The 15534-nt window shown below is 49.7% G+C and overlaps 5 protein-coding genes across 5 annotated transcripts; 2 read left to right on the top strand and 3 right to left on the bottom strand.

Annotated features, from left to right (window-relative positions):
* The first annotated feature begins 244 nt into the window (after positions 1-244).
* Positions 245-3615, top strand: EI90DRAFT_2973500 (uncharacterized protein). Its single transcript, XM_039055780.1, has 12 exons — positions 245-624; positions 680-805; positions 855-1161; positions 1215-1242; positions 1299-1365; positions 1419-1496; positions 1603-1824; positions 1877-2195; positions 2249-2514; positions 2566-2772; positions 2827-2986; positions 3040-3615. The coding sequence occupies exons 1-12, from the start codon at positions 391-393 to the stop codon at positions 3372-3374; spliced, it is 2349 nt and encodes a 782-aa protein (XP_038915162.1). The 5' UTR covers positions 245-390; the 3' UTR covers positions 3375-3615.
* On the bottom strand, positions 3527-5505 carry EI90DRAFT_3145887 (uncharacterized protein; the record flags this gene model as incomplete). The annotated part of the gene is made up of 9 exons (XM_039065355.1): positions 3527-3760; positions 3814-4063; positions 4126-4227; positions 4349-4566; positions 4626-4780; positions 4849-5028; positions 5094-5230; positions 5309-5419; positions 5480-5505. 9 exons carry the CDS (start codon positions 5503-5505, stop codon positions 3527-3529), a joined length of 1413 nt encoding a protein of 470 aa, XP_038915163.1.
* Positions 5506-6980: 1475 nt separating this feature from the next.
* On the bottom strand, positions 6981-7794 carry EI90DRAFT_3017126 (uncharacterized protein; the record flags this gene model as incomplete). Its single annotated transcript, XM_039057072.1, has 5 exons — positions 6981-7124; positions 7159-7289; positions 7351-7410; positions 7468-7567; positions 7705-7794. 5 exons carry the CDS (start codon positions 7792-7794, stop codon positions 6981-6983), a joined length of 525 nt encoding a protein of 174 aa, XP_038915164.1.
* Positions 7795-9275: 1481 nt separating this feature from the next.
* Positions 9276-10824, top strand: EI90DRAFT_1351593 (uncharacterized protein). The gene has a single exon (XM_039051714.1). It carries the CDS (start codon positions 9467-9469, stop codon positions 10718-10720), a length of 1254 nt encoding a protein of 417 aa, XP_038915165.1. The 5' UTR covers positions 9276-9466; the 3' UTR covers positions 10721-10824.
* Positions 10825-12728: 1904 nt separating this feature from the next.
* On the bottom strand, positions 12729-15499 carry EI90DRAFT_3125091 (uncharacterized protein; the record flags this gene model as incomplete). Its single annotated transcript, XM_039063786.1, has 8 exons — positions 12729-13000; positions 13057-13808; positions 13862-13993; positions 14064-14376; positions 14434-14959; positions 15035-15105; positions 15193-15266; positions 15342-15499. The coding sequence occupies 8 exons, from the start codon at positions 15497-15499 to the stop codon at positions 12729-12731; spliced, it is 2298 nt and encodes a 765-aa protein (XP_038915166.1).
* Positions 15500-15534: the final 35 nt, after the last annotated feature.

Below are 15534 nucleotides of genomic sequence, written 5' to 3' on the forward strand. Positions count from 1 at the left end.
TGAACGCGCAATGTCCACTCCATCCTCAGAGGCAACCGCGGTTCATGCACCCAGCGTGTCCCATTCCAAGACCGCGTCGACATTAGAAGACAAAACAGTCACCAACGAAAGGGATGAGGCATGTTGATCGTTTCGACTGAATTGCTGAATTTGCAGTAACCACATTCTTAGGAATTACGTCGGAAACTGGAGAAACTGGATGTGCTTCTTTCCCGGTCTACGGCATACACCACCATTCTCGCGTCTCGACTCAAGGAGCAGCAAGAGAGCGCGCGCCAGAGGAAGGCTGGGCTGAAAAAGCCTGCACTCGAGGCGAAGGTGATTTCAGATGCGGGCCCCAAAGTGACAGCATCTTCAGTGTCGTCTCCCAAGCCCCGGACACGCAAACGCATGGCAGAGGAAGAAGCTCCAGGGACCCCAGATGCAAAACGTCCCCACGCTGATGAAACAAATGATGCAATTAATCCGGAAACTAATGACGCCCTAGATAGCACAACCCTCGAGCAGCCTCCATTAATGACCGCAACTCTGAAGGAGTATCAGCTTCAAGGCGTACAGTGGATGCTATCTTTATTTGACAATGGTCTCAATGGGATCTTGGCAGATGAAATGGGATTAGGGAAGGTATGCATAATTTGGAGAACCAAGAATGATGCGCGCTCACATTGAATTACCTTAGACAATCCAAACTATTGCTTTCATTGCTCACTTGAAGGCGCGTTACATTCAGGGCCCAATAATGGTCGTCGCCCCGCTCAGTGTGTTGCACAACTGGGAAGCCGAATTCACGCGATTCGCACCTGCTGTATGTGGGTCATTATGCTATCCACCCTCCTGCCTGAGCCATCCGTTAGATTCCCACTTGCGTTTATCATGGCTCGCCCGAGGAGCGTGCGCGTTTACGCGAGGAAGTGATGCATAGTGAACACCCGAACCAATCCACGGTTTCCCCAGCCAGTCCTGGCCCGGCATCCAGGTCTAAGAAGAAGCGGAGTTTCAAGCGTGCCATCCCTCGGAAGTCTCTCCCTGAACTCAATGACTTGTCAAAACCTGAGAAAAAAATTGATATGTTCCCTATTGTCCTGACTACCTACGATATTGTCATGCGAGATCGGCCGCACCTGTCTAGATACGAATGGCGTTATATCATTGTTGATGAAGGTACCTTCAGTTTTGATCCCGGAGGAGCACCTCGTTCCTCATTTATTTCTTAGGTCACCGTTTGAAGAATATGAATTGCAAGTAAGAACGGCTCTCTCGGTTGAAAAATTTCCGTATTGATCATACCAATCACTTAGACTTATGCGCGAGATCAAGCAGTATTCCAGTGCCAATAGGATGATACTAACTGGAACTCCATTACAGGTATGCAAACACTACTCACACTCACAACCGACTTCTCCGAACATCATATACAGAACAATCTTGCGGAGCTCTGGTCTCTCTTGAATTTCATCCTACCCGACATTTTCAACGACCTTGATAGTTTTCAAGAAGTAAGCCATTATTCCAAAGTTGGAAGTCCTTGGGTCTGATTTTGACTGCGCCAGTGGTGCGGTTTTTGCAGGCGTGCAGTGTCTTTTCATCTGAATTCAGGGCTTCAGGTTCAATGCTCCGAGTGCTGCAAATGAATTTGGTGGTGAATCCCCTGGGGATCCGATCCTGACAGAGGCCCACAGCGGACGTCTTATCACTACACTTCACGGAATCCTCAAGCCTTTCTTGCTACGACGCGTTAAGGTAGACGTGGAATTCAATTTGCCTCCTAAAAAGGAATATGTTCTTTTTGCTCCGCTCACTCGACCGCAAGTGGAAATCTACGAGGTGTGAACTATTGTCTACCATTGACGTACGACGACTCACCCCTCTGTGCTAGGCCATTCTATCTGGTCGAGTCAGAGACTGGCTGATCGAGAATTTTGATGGCGGTCGTGGGCTCGGAGCATCTGGCGGCAACAGGCTTGAGCTGGACGTTGGTTCTTCGTCTGGAGAGGAAGATGATGACGAAGGGGCCCGCAAGATGCGACTTCGTCGACGCGCAGATATTAGCTATGACGTTCTTGACGATGACGATGAATACTTCGCTCAACTCCAGAGTGATAAGCCACGCACCAAAAGTTTGACCGCGAGAGGCAGAAAGATCAAAGAAAAGACTGAAGAGTCGCTGGGACGAGAGTACGCCCTCAAGCAAGCAAGTAAGCAGTGTGCTCGTTGCGTGAACTCATACTCACGACCGCTACATGGGTAGCTAAATCCGTGAACAATATGAAGCTTCAGAATACAATCATGCAGCTTCGAAAAGTATGCTCTCATCCGTACTTGTTCACCTGGCCTACGGATCCCGTCACAAGGCAGCCAATACTCGGGGATGACCTTATCAATGCTAGCGGAAAGATGCTCCTCCTGGATCGACTTCTGGAAGCACTTATTGGTAAGGATGCCAAGCAAGACGGGTCGCGGCCGCACAAAGTCCTCCTTTTTAGCCAGTTTGTAACCATGCTGGACGTGATAGAGGCAAGGCCCCCTTCTCTCATCCTTTGAGCTAATATTCAGCCAATACTATAGGATTGGGCCCGTGAGTACAAAGGGTGGGAGATTTGTCGCATCGATGGGTCAACCGCGCCTCAGGAACGGCGCGAGCAAATGGAAATTTTCAATAATGGCGGTAATGGCCCCTCTGCTCCACGTCTTTTCCTTCTAAGCACTCGCTCTGGTGGATTGGGCATCAACCTTGTGGAAGCGGACACCGTCATCTTTTATGATCAGGATTGGGTGAGTCTTGCGCTCGCGATATACGTGCATACATTGAACCTGCCGGGTATATAGAATCCTCAAATGGATCTGCAAGCACAGGATCGGGCTCATCGCATTGGCCAGACCCGTCCTGTTCTTATCTTCCGATTGGTGGCGAACCACACGGTCGAAACGAAGATTATGTCGCGAGCTGGGGAGAAGCGAAAGCTGGAGGCACTGGTCATCGCAAAAGGTGCGTGTCGGTGCACGGATCACAGTCTTTCCAGGAATTAAATTCATCTGCAGGCAAGTTCAGACTTCCCCACAGTAAGCAAGCCACAAGGCAGGAGAGTATCGCGGAAATGGCAGCTACACTCCTTCGCCTGGAAAGTGAGAAGATCCACGTTGTCTCAGCCTCGGACGACAAGAAGAATCTCATCAGTGATGAAGCACTTGAAGCACTCTTGGATCGAAGGCCTGAAGTATTCGAGGAGCGGGCCGTTGGCTGGAAGAAGGATGTGTCTTCTGCCAAATTTACTACGAACGGCGATGCTGCCAGCCGTACCGCTTTCAAAGTATTCGAAGGCGTAGCAGACGAAGCCAATGATGGCTTGGCGGCCATTATGGGCGAAGACGAGTAAGCGACCCTTGATTATTTTGCGGATCCTGGGACTCGATTCCTTCTGGTTCCATTGTAACATATCATCTCATTTATTTTTGTGGTACATAATCGTAGCTAGTCACTAGTCGAGCGAGCAATTGTTGATTTCGCACATAAGAATGGACTTTTTGGTTATATATTGTACGTAACGGGACCTTCTTTCTTATGATCTAAAACTCCTCCCTCGCCCCTGAGGTCCAGATAGTAATCGGGAGTCATTCCAGCTAATCTGCGGTCTGATTCGTTGAAAGGCCCCCTGATGAGGCCGTTGAAGTATTTCCGTACGTTTTCCCGGAACTCGTGTATCGGATCCAGTGCCAGTGCCTCACATATCCACGTGAACCAGCGATGCCCCGCCGTGACGTGCTGCAAATTGAAGTCGCATGAAGCTCCGTATCAGGTTGTAAGGTGCCACTAACCGTAATCTCATCATGGTGTATGATTTCTAGTACCCGAACACTCTCTTGGTCACCTGCTGCGCGGAATTTAGCAATCGTTGTGGGATTAACATCAAGCCCCCGAGCCTCATGCACCAAGTGAATGATGCACAAGCGGGCAGGCAAAGAATGAGCAGTATCCCGAGCACTCTCCCAAAGCCCCGCGTGGACGGTGTGCTCGCCATAAAATGAGCCGAGTTCCTGTAGCCTTCGACGGAGAAGGCTAAAATGTCTGGCAAGGACAACATCACCGTTAGTTCCATTCCAAAGAGGCTCCAAGATCTGTGTGTGTACTTGGACTCATCTTCGGCTACTTTCACCCAGTCAGAGAAGAATTGATGCGGAAGAGCCTGACCAGCCACTTTCTCGTCCCCAAACCGAGCAATAATGTCCCACCTAAAATAGATTTTAGTACTGCATGACTTTTTGAAGTCAGCATATGCATACGCTAGGTCGACCCTATGATAAATTACAAGACTTAGCCAGCGCAAGTAAATCGGGAATGGAATGCACTAACGCCCATTGTTCGATGTTAGCAAGCGCGTGGAGTATGATGATTCGACTTTTCAGAGATCCACCATTCCCTCTTCTAGTGACTTTTCCGGGTGCAACAAAATTTAAATCTTTCTCTCTAGGGGGAACATCGGGTGGCACCGGTTTGTTCTTCACCCCACGGCCAACGGATCGAAGTTTTCCCGTGCGGAAGGCAAGGACTGCATCGCGGGTTCTCTTGACCTAGCATAACAGTATCGGGGTTAGGACGCACATAGGAACGAAGTGGCGCCGGGAACCACCTTCAGCTCCGGATTAGGAGTGTTCAATATCAGCACTGCCCATTCAAACAATGTGGTAGGCTCTGCTTCTTCACTTATCGCCACACTGCTAGAGCTCGTGATGTTAGAATTTTCCACCGGGTTACGTGAAATGGCCGAAGGAGGATCCGCAAAATCTGGCGCATGCAACGCCATTCAGCAAACGTAGCGGCGATATTGTACTCATATGATCTGCAATACGCACCCTCAGACACAGGCCTTATTTCGACAATGTCCCAACCACCTTCACCAGGCGACTCAACCCATATCTGGGCTGTTCCAGAAGTGTCCGAGTCCAGAACTTTCACACTGTACGTGCAAGCGCGTAATCCTGTTTCACTCTTTCCGGTCCGTAGGTCGAAGTCGTATCGATGCCAGGGACAGACTGCAATGCACCGAGCCCATTAAAGAGGATTCCCCAATAGCGGAGATATCAGCAAGCATCCGTACCTGCAACCATTGATTCGTCTCCCCACTCTTCAATCTCGGCGTGGGATAAATCAGCGCCTAGATGAGGGCAAGACGATTCCATGACAAACAATTGGTCGGATTGAGAAACTGGTGGTTGGAGGTCGGAACGACATTCCCTGTATAAGTCCCACTGATAAGTGTCCAGTTGCCCTTGGGATGTGTTAATGACCATGATAACATACCCTGTCACTAACTTGGGAGAAAGCCGAAACAAAAGCAAGGTGTGATATTTTGACGGTTGGGAGACGGAGCGAAGAGTGAACAAGTATCTTGTGTACTTCGTAAAGGAGGAGTACAGCCCAAGACTTGAAGAACAACGTTGAAATTAGATGCCGAAGTGGCGCCAACCACCAAGACAGTCTCACCGAAGGTAGGCCGGAACGTCCGACATGACGGCACAAATACTGTTCTTGATGAGCGGCAAGTGTCCCAAAGCGCACGATTCGATCAGTTCCGTTCTTCGGTACAAACAAGCGTCCCAAACCAGAACTTCCAGATTGGTTCCGTCACAACGATAATTCCCTGGAATGTAGCAATCGCTTTTGGGGAAGTCTCGAGTAAGGTGTCGTTGAACACGTGCGTTGCTTACCAGCTACGCGTATCCCACAACTCGTTGTGACCCAACCCCACCACCCAAATGGAAGGGTACGGTCAGCCAAAAGCCCCAACCCGAACCCTTTGGAAGGGGTGCACTTGTGGCGAAACAATAGACAAGATCCCAGCCTCTACTGGAGTAAAGCGAAATAGTCTAGCTAGCCAAGGGATATGGTTAGAAACTAAGGCTGAAATTAGAGGCACAAATATTCTACTGCCGGGAGAGGAGCAGCCTCAACTCACATACAGGGGTGGCTGAGAAAGGTGAGTGAACAAGAGATACGTCCAAGAGCGCACTGAAGAAATGGCCCCAGAGAAGCCGACTGTACTTTTCCCTACAAACCCCTCTCAGGGAAAGTCGCCTTAAATGCCACCCGTCTACAGCTAATCGACAAAGTGACCGAGATAATAGGTGAACGTCCACAGCCAGAGACCGGCGCACACCCAACGCACAACCAACTGCGAGAGGAGATGGCAGGGGAAAAAAATGAATATCCAAAAACCAACCCTTTTGATGCTCAAGCGGCCTTCCCCTGTTTTACTGGGACCTCACGAGAACCATCATAGTTGATGGCTCGCCCAGTTTTTTCGCGCCACGTTCCAACGCCTACGGGGCCTTACGGAAGGCTCTACTTGTTGAGCCAGGCCCGATGAGAGACCTCGGTCTCTACTACCAAAACCAAGTAGAAATGGATGCGCCTCGCTAAGCCACGACATTCCTTAATCGCTTACCATCCGTGGTGAGAGTACACGTACCAGCAACCAAGGTAAGTGAGACGTATCCTCCACTCAACTCGTGGAGTCACTCCGAGTGTCTCCAAAGATCATCAAGCCAGATCCCACGGGGAACAAAAAGAAGGAAAGCGGACGTGACCAATTTAAAGTCAAATCTCGTTTAGGCGCCACGGGAAAGTGTAATGATACACGCTTGGAGATTCTCTTGCAGCCTCGGCCTCAGTGAAGACAAGCGCGGTAGTCCTAGGCAGGGTACTAGCCTCTAGAGACAGATGGTAGTCTCAGAGAGCATTGGTACAGGAGACTTCGATTAGTGGAGTGTCATCGTGGGCACCTCCGGCAAGAGAAACCGTGGATTTCATTCCGCCTCTATGACTCAGTGCAAGTTTGTGCCTTAGCGAATCCCCAAGCCAACCCAGAGCTCGCATCCTTGTTGTACGGGAGATCACGTGGATGTTCATAATCCTGGACCGACAAAGAGATGAGCTCAACAACATCCTTTTCCGCGCAAAGGGCGCTCTCAATTTATTCAAATTGCTAATTCAGGCATGACATCTTGGATATGGACCCTGACAGCGACGTAGGAAACAGTGCATACAAGGACCAGGCTGATATTATCAGCTTAGTCGCCAGTGCATTAAGATACTCGGCAATCGGTGGAGGTATGATTTCCTTGGCATCCTGTTTGAAGCAGTTAAATAGCACCTTCAGGTACCATGACGCCGAGAGGCACGTTGGGGGGAAAGAAGAGCATTATGCTCTCCTGCTTGCCGGAGAAGACCCGGATGATCGCCATCCAAACAACGAGACCGACAACGGATGACCTATTTTGAATGGAAACGCTACCTGGACATCACCCATCAAAGGTCACTTGCCGCTAAGGTCGATCCAATGGTATATGCCTTACCGCGCAACCTGTCTACCACCGGAAGCTCGGGATTTAATTGTGGAAAATAAAGATACAGTACTAAAAGACGCAAGTGAATACTGGGTCCAGTTAGCTGGTCATAAATCGGAAACTTACTTGTTGTTCTGGCCAGGTCTGTGCTCCCTGAAGATGAAGGACTGGAGGCTTGATCTAGATCCGGTGAATGATTTACGTAATTGAGAGGCTGGTCACCTGCCTATCCACGGGAGAGTTAGAAGTGGGACTAGTGATGAGACCCGGTGCACCCACAATTCCATGACGTTGAAACGGCAAGAAACTGAATCAGGAACTATGACGCAAGTTGGCAATTGCCCATACCCCCTAGAACAGCACCTTATAGGTGCCGTTCAAATCGCGTAAAATTTGGTCACCACATATCTCAACTCTTTCGCTGGGTGCCAGAAAAGCAATCAATGGGGTCATCGGAAGAAATGTCGCTTGAAGATTGCAAGGCTCCTCTCAATGATAATCACGATGTCGTCCGGTACGATCGGCAACTCTGAATGACCTTCTGGACCTTGAACCCCTTCAGCACACCCTTTAAGAGCACTCGCCTTTGGGATGATATCGATTACACTTACCTTCCCATCTTAGCGATTAGTCTCTACACCAACGACATAGGGGTGCAGACCTTAGTTTATCTACCCGGTAAGCCCCTTCTTAAACCCCACATTTTAGTGACACATGCAACTTTGGCCTATGCCAAGGACAAATGCAAAAACGCGAGTGATGAGGATAAAGGAGCTGAATAAGCTAATAATCGCGCCCTTTTCTTGGCCTGGGCAACAACCACTGTGGCTCGAGATGTATGACCAAGTACTGTTTGCCAGCATGCATTTCAATTTTTGTCTCTTTGCTGAGCGCCTGTGCCCTTTCAATTAGAGAACCGGTTCCCCCTGACTTAGAGAACTAAAACCGAACCACAGTTTGGGCCTGAAGGGGTCAGGAAAAATGAGCAACGTGACGTTGCTGGTGACGTTCATGTCGTCCTTCCTAAATCAGATTTTTTTTCCCCGAGCGCACGGAGCCTTCCGTTCATATAAAGCATGGCTTCTTCGCTCCCTTCTCATCTCTCCCTGTCTCCCATGTTCCGTTTGCGCCTCCATTTGACTTTTAATACGATCCGCTGAAGGAATTAAGATTGCGCGTTGGGGTTTCGCCGCAATTTTTGTCCGTCAGTTTAGGTTGTGATCGTGGAGAGCGTATTCCTCCCCAGCAGTCGTGAGACCCCTTGTGCGCATAACACCCTGGATCCAGCCTCTTTTCTGAGTCTCCAGATTTGCTGATGGGAATACTAGCCCGTTACACCCGTATCGGCTTGATCTATTCGTTAACAGCGTAACGGCAGAGCTACAGGATTGTCTACTACAGGGATGGTTGATCTGAGCTGGATCCCTAGATAGGCACTAATAATTAGCCGAGCTGGCGGGGAATTTGTTCGCAAAGGGGGATTTCTTTTTCCTGTGGGAAAACGCATGGCTGAACTTGTGAGAATGGTCCTATCGTACACCGGATCCAGATGATCGCTCCAGATGCGCTATGGAACAAATGTAGCCTAGTCCGAATTGAGTATTGGATGGCGTGGCACACACCCTGAGCACATGTGTCGACAGGGATCCGGTCTTGAGTGTAGCGAAGATAACCATCCGAACTGCAGCGTATCCTTCAGTATTTTTTGGTGATACTTCTGTGCTGCTCCTAGCCCAAGGTTCATAATTGCCGTGCTGTATCTTTATAAGGCCTAGGACTTTGGGTCCTAAGTTCAGTTCCCCCTTTGCTCTCACTCATCCGCACCCCTTCCAAGCCAGCAGATCCCAATGGAAGTTAGATACGGATGCATTGATATCCCAAACCCTATCCTGAGTCGTGCGTTTACTCGTCCAAATTCGGTCTAAATGTAGTCGTAATCCTTACTCAACGACTGTCCCACTGTCCGCACCCTCTAGTCCCACAACAAATCCGATCGCCTTACACTGGTGAATGGCATTGTCCTTTTCAGCGCCTGCTACGTAGCACTGACCACAGTTCTCTCTGCGATTCGTTTCTGCTGTTCGCGCAGACTCTATGAGCTTCCCAGCGTATTGGGGCAATAATCATGCCTTTTATGAAGGCGAAATGCCACCAGGTACGGCTCAGGATCACCAGGAGTACCGGGTCATGTCAAACGCAGGGCGCTGATAGCTTCTGTTCTCACTTGCCAGGCTTATCCGATTTAGGCGCCGGCGAAACACTGCACAAGCAAAGCCTTCCTTACGCATCTGACATCTACAGGAATCGGCCGCTGTGGCACGCTATTGTGCAAGCACCACTAAATGTCAATAAAAACATGACCACCTACCAAACAGGCACCGGTCCACTGTTTTCAATGCCTCCTGCTCTTATCAATGGAGAGCACTGGTGTCAGCCTGACGATTGTTTTAATCCCCAGCGTGTGGAATCAAGGATGGCATCAGCATGCTGTCCAATGAATTCCAACCTACCGGCTCGAATCGAGGCGCAGTATTTGACGAATCCCATGACTAACTCTCTCGCTACGACGTTTTCGACTTCAGTTTCCCCACGATCGTCAGGCATGAATGGAGAAACTCACGGGGGGTCCTACTTACCCCCAATCTCCGTCCCAACAACTTTATCGGAGCGCAAGGAAGGGGCTAGTTGTGATCATTCCGGAGTATCTCGTCAATCTTCAACTTCTCTACCTCCCCCGTACTTTTCTTTCGAGCTCACGGAACCCTCACCACCTTCCACCATCGCCTATCGCAGGAAATCACTCCCTTGTGTTAATAAACCAATGGATTGGCATATGACGTTGGACGATTTTCACTGGCTCGCGTCCGTGCTCTTTCCGAAACGCCGTCCTAACAAGCGTAAACCTACCCCTTCGGGAACTTGCCGATTCTGCGATGTCGTCTGCTCGCGAGCCGGCAACCTTCAACAACACGTCGTCTTCCAGCACCGTCAACGAATCGCCCGGAAATACATCGAGAACGACCACTATAATCAAGATCTTGCATTGGCGTTCACCGTCTTAGAATTGGATGTGGGTGGCGGGATGTCAAACATGGACGCCAATATGGGAGGCCACAGGACCACTGAGGAAGCCAGTGAGAGTGATCTGTTCAGCGCGGCTCTTGTCACCGGCCCGGTGACCTCCATGGCCTCATATCCTCATTTGTTGGCCCGTTTCCACAGGTTCTGCATGGCCGAAAAGTGGAGGGGGGTCCATTGCAGTGCATGCGGGATGCTCGTTCAGAGGAAGCTGAATCTTAGTGGGCATCAAGCCAAATGCCCTGCCATCTTGGGATGTCGGGCCATGAAATCCAAGAGCTTGCCACAGCATTCGTTTTGAAAATACCCAATCAATCCTCCAAATCGATGACACTTTGCGGAACTGCCTCGTATTCTGTAAATTTGCGACACTGAAATTTTGTGTGATTCTTTTCACTTTTGTCTTCCATTTTGTCTTCCTCTGTGATGGGCCTCTTCTTTTTAAATTTTCCTCCTGTCATTAATGATCTCGGCCAATATTGCAAACGATGAGCCAATCACGATTCTGGCTACGGAACCCATTTGGAGCAGGATTGCGAGTTGCTCGTCCGCCACCTACCTGACATATCCCATGCATAAGCCTCCCGCCACCTGCAGAGGCTCCTTGGAGGCTTCGTGACCGAAGATTCATCCTTGATCAAAGTGATTGCTACGTCATCGATATCGGGCACTAATCCCACTCATGTCGTTGACTATATACGATTAAGTCAAGACCACGACTTCACGCTTCCATGGTTCACGCGGTCCTGGGAAAGTATGTTGAACTGTGACGCGGTTTGGGGCCCTTGCAGCGGTAGTGATAACTTAAGGATGATCGATATTATCTACAGCAACGATAACATTGCGTAACACGCGGAATTTTGATCAATATCAAGTGGCGCAAATTAGCGCTTGAAAGATCCACTTTCAGACAAAAATAATGCGTTTCCCCAAAATATTATTTTTCATGAAATAAACACATTTCAAGCGCGTTAAATGCGAGGTGCCAATCGAAACTCGTACTGCACACCTGGAGCAGTGGCAACCTACAAGAAGAAGAGAAGCTCCCGGATAACTAGCTGAATAGCAGTGGGGTGTACCGGACCCCCCGTGACGGGAAACACCAAACCGGTTTATTCGTTTCCCGACACAAGCCCCAAATACAGCGGGGGTTCCACTAAAAAAAATTCCCACCCTTCACAACCGTTTCGATAAGACCTTGTGTCTCCGGGTTCTCATTTGGATCTCATGTCAAGAGCAATATTAATGAGGTCTATGTTGTATCTAAACTGATCCTATCCGACACTCATATCTCTGTGAAGGTCAACAATCAGGCAGGACTCCAGCCTCTATGACTTCGTAACAATATGTAGACTGAACAATGACATTGTTCAGCTTTGCTGGAGTCAACGGTGGCCGAGAACAACAAAACAGACCACGGTCAGCGAGCAGTCCCAAGCCTGAGCGACCTGGATTCTTGAGGGTATGGAGTTTCTCCGTTCATAGTGGGCCATCAGGAGCTGAATGACGAGAGAAGGGAGGTTAACGAGGAGATTGCTCAGAAGAATGAAGACGATGCCGCTATCCTCAACGTTGCATGGTCTCACGCCCCGACCCCCGACCCCCACCGGAGAAGAGGGAAATATTGCTCCGATGCCCTCAGACGAGGATGTGCCGATAGTTAAGCCTTCTCATCCATCTCCATATTATTTGTGTCCTTCCTCTGCAGTGTGCCAGAACTCCTCTATCATACGGTGCTGAATAATCCCATGCTCACACTGAACACGGGAGATCTTGGGGAGGAGAAATCTTCCTCTGCTTTGAAATCCACTTGTTCGGTCCAACTCGCAATCAATGACCACCTTTTGGTTCTTTGGTTCTTTGGTCGCTTCTTATTCCGGTGATCGGGGGTGGTTTTAGTGGGATGCGACCATTACATAAATCAAATGAAAATTCTGGACAAACAGTCTAGTTAATACCAAACAAAGAATCATGATCAATTCCAAAAGTAATCCTCGTCGTGTATGCGTAACATATTTTTGCTTTAAGAACGAGAGCGGTATCTACGCAGATGCGTACTACTGAGATAGATAAGGTATACCAATCAAAAAAGGGCAATCAGTCGGCGGAACTGCATTTACGAGGCACAAAAGACACAAGGGGCTCGCGTTTTTGGGATGAGCGAAAATTAGACATCTTCAGGACGATATGGTGTATTGAGAAGCTGATGACGCTGAGGCTTTGCTAGGAGCACAGGGGCCGAAAGCATGAAAATGAGAAAGGAAAGAGGTCGATCGATTCATGGAGGAAGAGGGAAAACAACGGACGGATTAGACAAGATTCCGAACGAGCATGCCTTCCAATCGACAATACTCCGGAATCAGAGCTGCGTATGTCAAGAAAGTGTCTGGGTCTGGCTCTGAAACTTTCACGAGACCAACCTCTATATCAGACAGATCCGTCATCATAGGGGGCAGGCTAAGTGTGACGGGGTTTGATGATAGTGGGGCTGACAAGGCGGTCGGAGCAGGGACCGGGCTGTTGGCTGTCAAGGACGATGCCGGGAACGTTAGAGCCCCAGGAGACAAATTAAGACCATGAGCTACAGAACACCAGTAAGGACAGAGGACATTACGTGAACAATTGGAACACACGCACCTGGTCTCTGCTCGTGGGAGGGGCTATTTCCCTGGGGCATTTCGCCATCATCTGGATACGATGCAACAGCAAGGCCTGACGGCGAACGATGGGGAATCGGGGTCGAAGTACCGGACGGCGAGCGTGACGGGGAGAAATGCCCATGAGAACTCGACGTTTTGGATTGGCCGCTCGGCGTACCTCGGCCTCGCCTCAGCAAATAATGAACTTCTTCCTCAAAGCTGCCAAATTGCTCGTCCGGTCGGGTCTTACACCTCCATGCCCACCGAGCCATGTAAGCTGCTCCAAGCGCAGCAGATGCTCTAGACGGCGCAGGGACCGTACCAGGAGGGAGATGAGTGGCCGTTGCAGCAGCAGTCATCGCCGCAGTCATCGCCGCTGCCGTCACCGTCGGGGCAATAGCCGCACCAAATACACCACCAGGGGTTGTGCTGCCACTTGATGATCCGGCAGGTTTTGCCTTGGGACCAGCATTCGCGACCATTTGATCTGACAATGGCACAAAGACCCGAGCATTGAAGACATCTCCCATGAGATTGACAACACTCGGGAAATTAGCGGCAGATCCGATGGTAATGACGCGACGGGGAAGGGTGGAATAATCATAAGGGTCAAATGAAACTCCAAGACTAGCGAACGATCCTGTCTGTATGGGAGGTGGCTGGGCTGGCTCCACATCAGAAAATAACCCTTGTGATGCCATTCTTGAATAGCGGACTCGGAATGATAATATTTGCGATTCCATCAGGGTGCTGAGCGATTTACCATGATCAGCATTCAGTCCTGTAGGGTAGAACACACTGACCGAGGATTTGTTCTTAAATCTCGAAACTCGTTCACTTTGACGCCCATCTCGAACCGGTAAACGCCCTTCACGTGCGCAAACGGGAAGCTCTCTCCCTGAAGTATCCAGAAGCTGAAAACCTTATCGTCGAGCCTGGGGATTGTACGCGTCGCATTCAGGTGAATCCATAGGGTTCGAAAAAAGAGTGATGGAATTAACGTACCCGATAGACCCTCCGGGTGGAATGACCGACACCAAACGATCAAAAGCACTCCAACTTTTGGTATACAGATCGCGCACAGATGCGCGCGGGGTATCGGCGTTACGGCTAACAAGGGTAGCAATGAATCGTGGTTCCTCCTGAGGTGTTTGTGCTGGATGAGGATGGAGGTGATAGAGACGACTGGGGACATATTTACGAGCGCTGGCCATGAGAACATCCGTTGTCCCAAATGACATGACGATGTCGTTTGGAGAAGGGGAAATTGAAAGGTACGCAGAAAGGCTATCAGAAATGAATGGGCTGATAGTGACGTCTAACGACAGGTATTCGGTCAGCGTAACAATTTCACAATGAAAACAAATCAGCTCACCCGACCTCAGTCCATATCGCTCTACAAAATATGGAGATATCAAGCCGACCTCAGCCCCTCCCGACCTCTCCACATCCCCCAGCATTTCGCGTAGTCGAGATGCTTCCTCTTTCCCTCCGGCCAGAAGGTCTAAACTGGCTTCATCCCACGTCTTGGCTTGGAAATTCCATATCCCCGTGCCTACGACATCGGACTCGCTCATCCGACACCATTTTCCTGCAAGCAACGTCGCCAAGAATGCACTTGCAAGCATTATGCGGGCTGTCGACGACCAAACATTAGGTTGTCCTTCACGTACATTCATTATTTGTGTAGCAGGTAAAGTGAGGTGGGCAGCAGTGTTAGCACCTGGTGCGCCCAGGGTTGCCTCTAGCGTCAGAGATTGGGATTGCGTCGATGTATCTTGAGGTATCGGGACATAATGGATGGAGAACGCAGAAGAGTTTATTTGTTCGTGAAGGGGTTTTGAGCCAGAAATGGAGACTAATTGTGAGGCAGACTCGTGCCGCCACCAAACCACACAGGACTGAAAGCAACGTGTTACGATATTGGGGTAAGTGAGACAGTCACGGGAGCCCATGATGCAACACCTAAAACACACCTGAGCACATCCACCAATCGTTCGTATTTTGCTGAGATCGAACCGAGCTCGCAGTTTTTCCAAGAGCCGATCTGTTTTAACGCACAAGCCCAGAAAAGATGTTGCGCCGATACTCCGTCATCGAGGAACTAAAAAAGTCGCTGAAAAACAAAACTGACCAAGGCCACGGATCCACATCTCGATGGGTACTGTAGGTATGTCTCCAGGCGCGTTAAACAAGCCCGAGCGAGTCCTACAACGCGAAAGCATGTTCAAGGAGCGGGATCAAAATTTCGCGTCTTCTGGAGAAAAGAAATTCGAACTAAACTGATATTCGGGTAGTTCGCTATCGAAATCAACAATCTCGACGCCGACGGTGGAGAGATGCCCATCTACGATGGCTGCTCTGAATTGCTCATGACATAGGTCGAATCCCAGGAAGTGGTGACCGTTTGGTGAGGTGAATGTGGGCGACCTCGTCGCCATTCTTCATGCAGATGTTCCCCTACTGTGCGTTGATG

This window comes from Cantharellus anzutake (genome assembly GCF_015039405.1).
Source record: "Cantharellus anzutake strain C23 chromosome Unknown EI90scaffold_30, whole genome shotgun sequence".
In the NCBI taxonomy this organism is placed as follows: domain Eukaryota; kingdom Fungi; phylum Basidiomycota; class Agaricomycetes; order Cantharellales; family Hydnaceae; genus Cantharellus; species Cantharellus anzutake.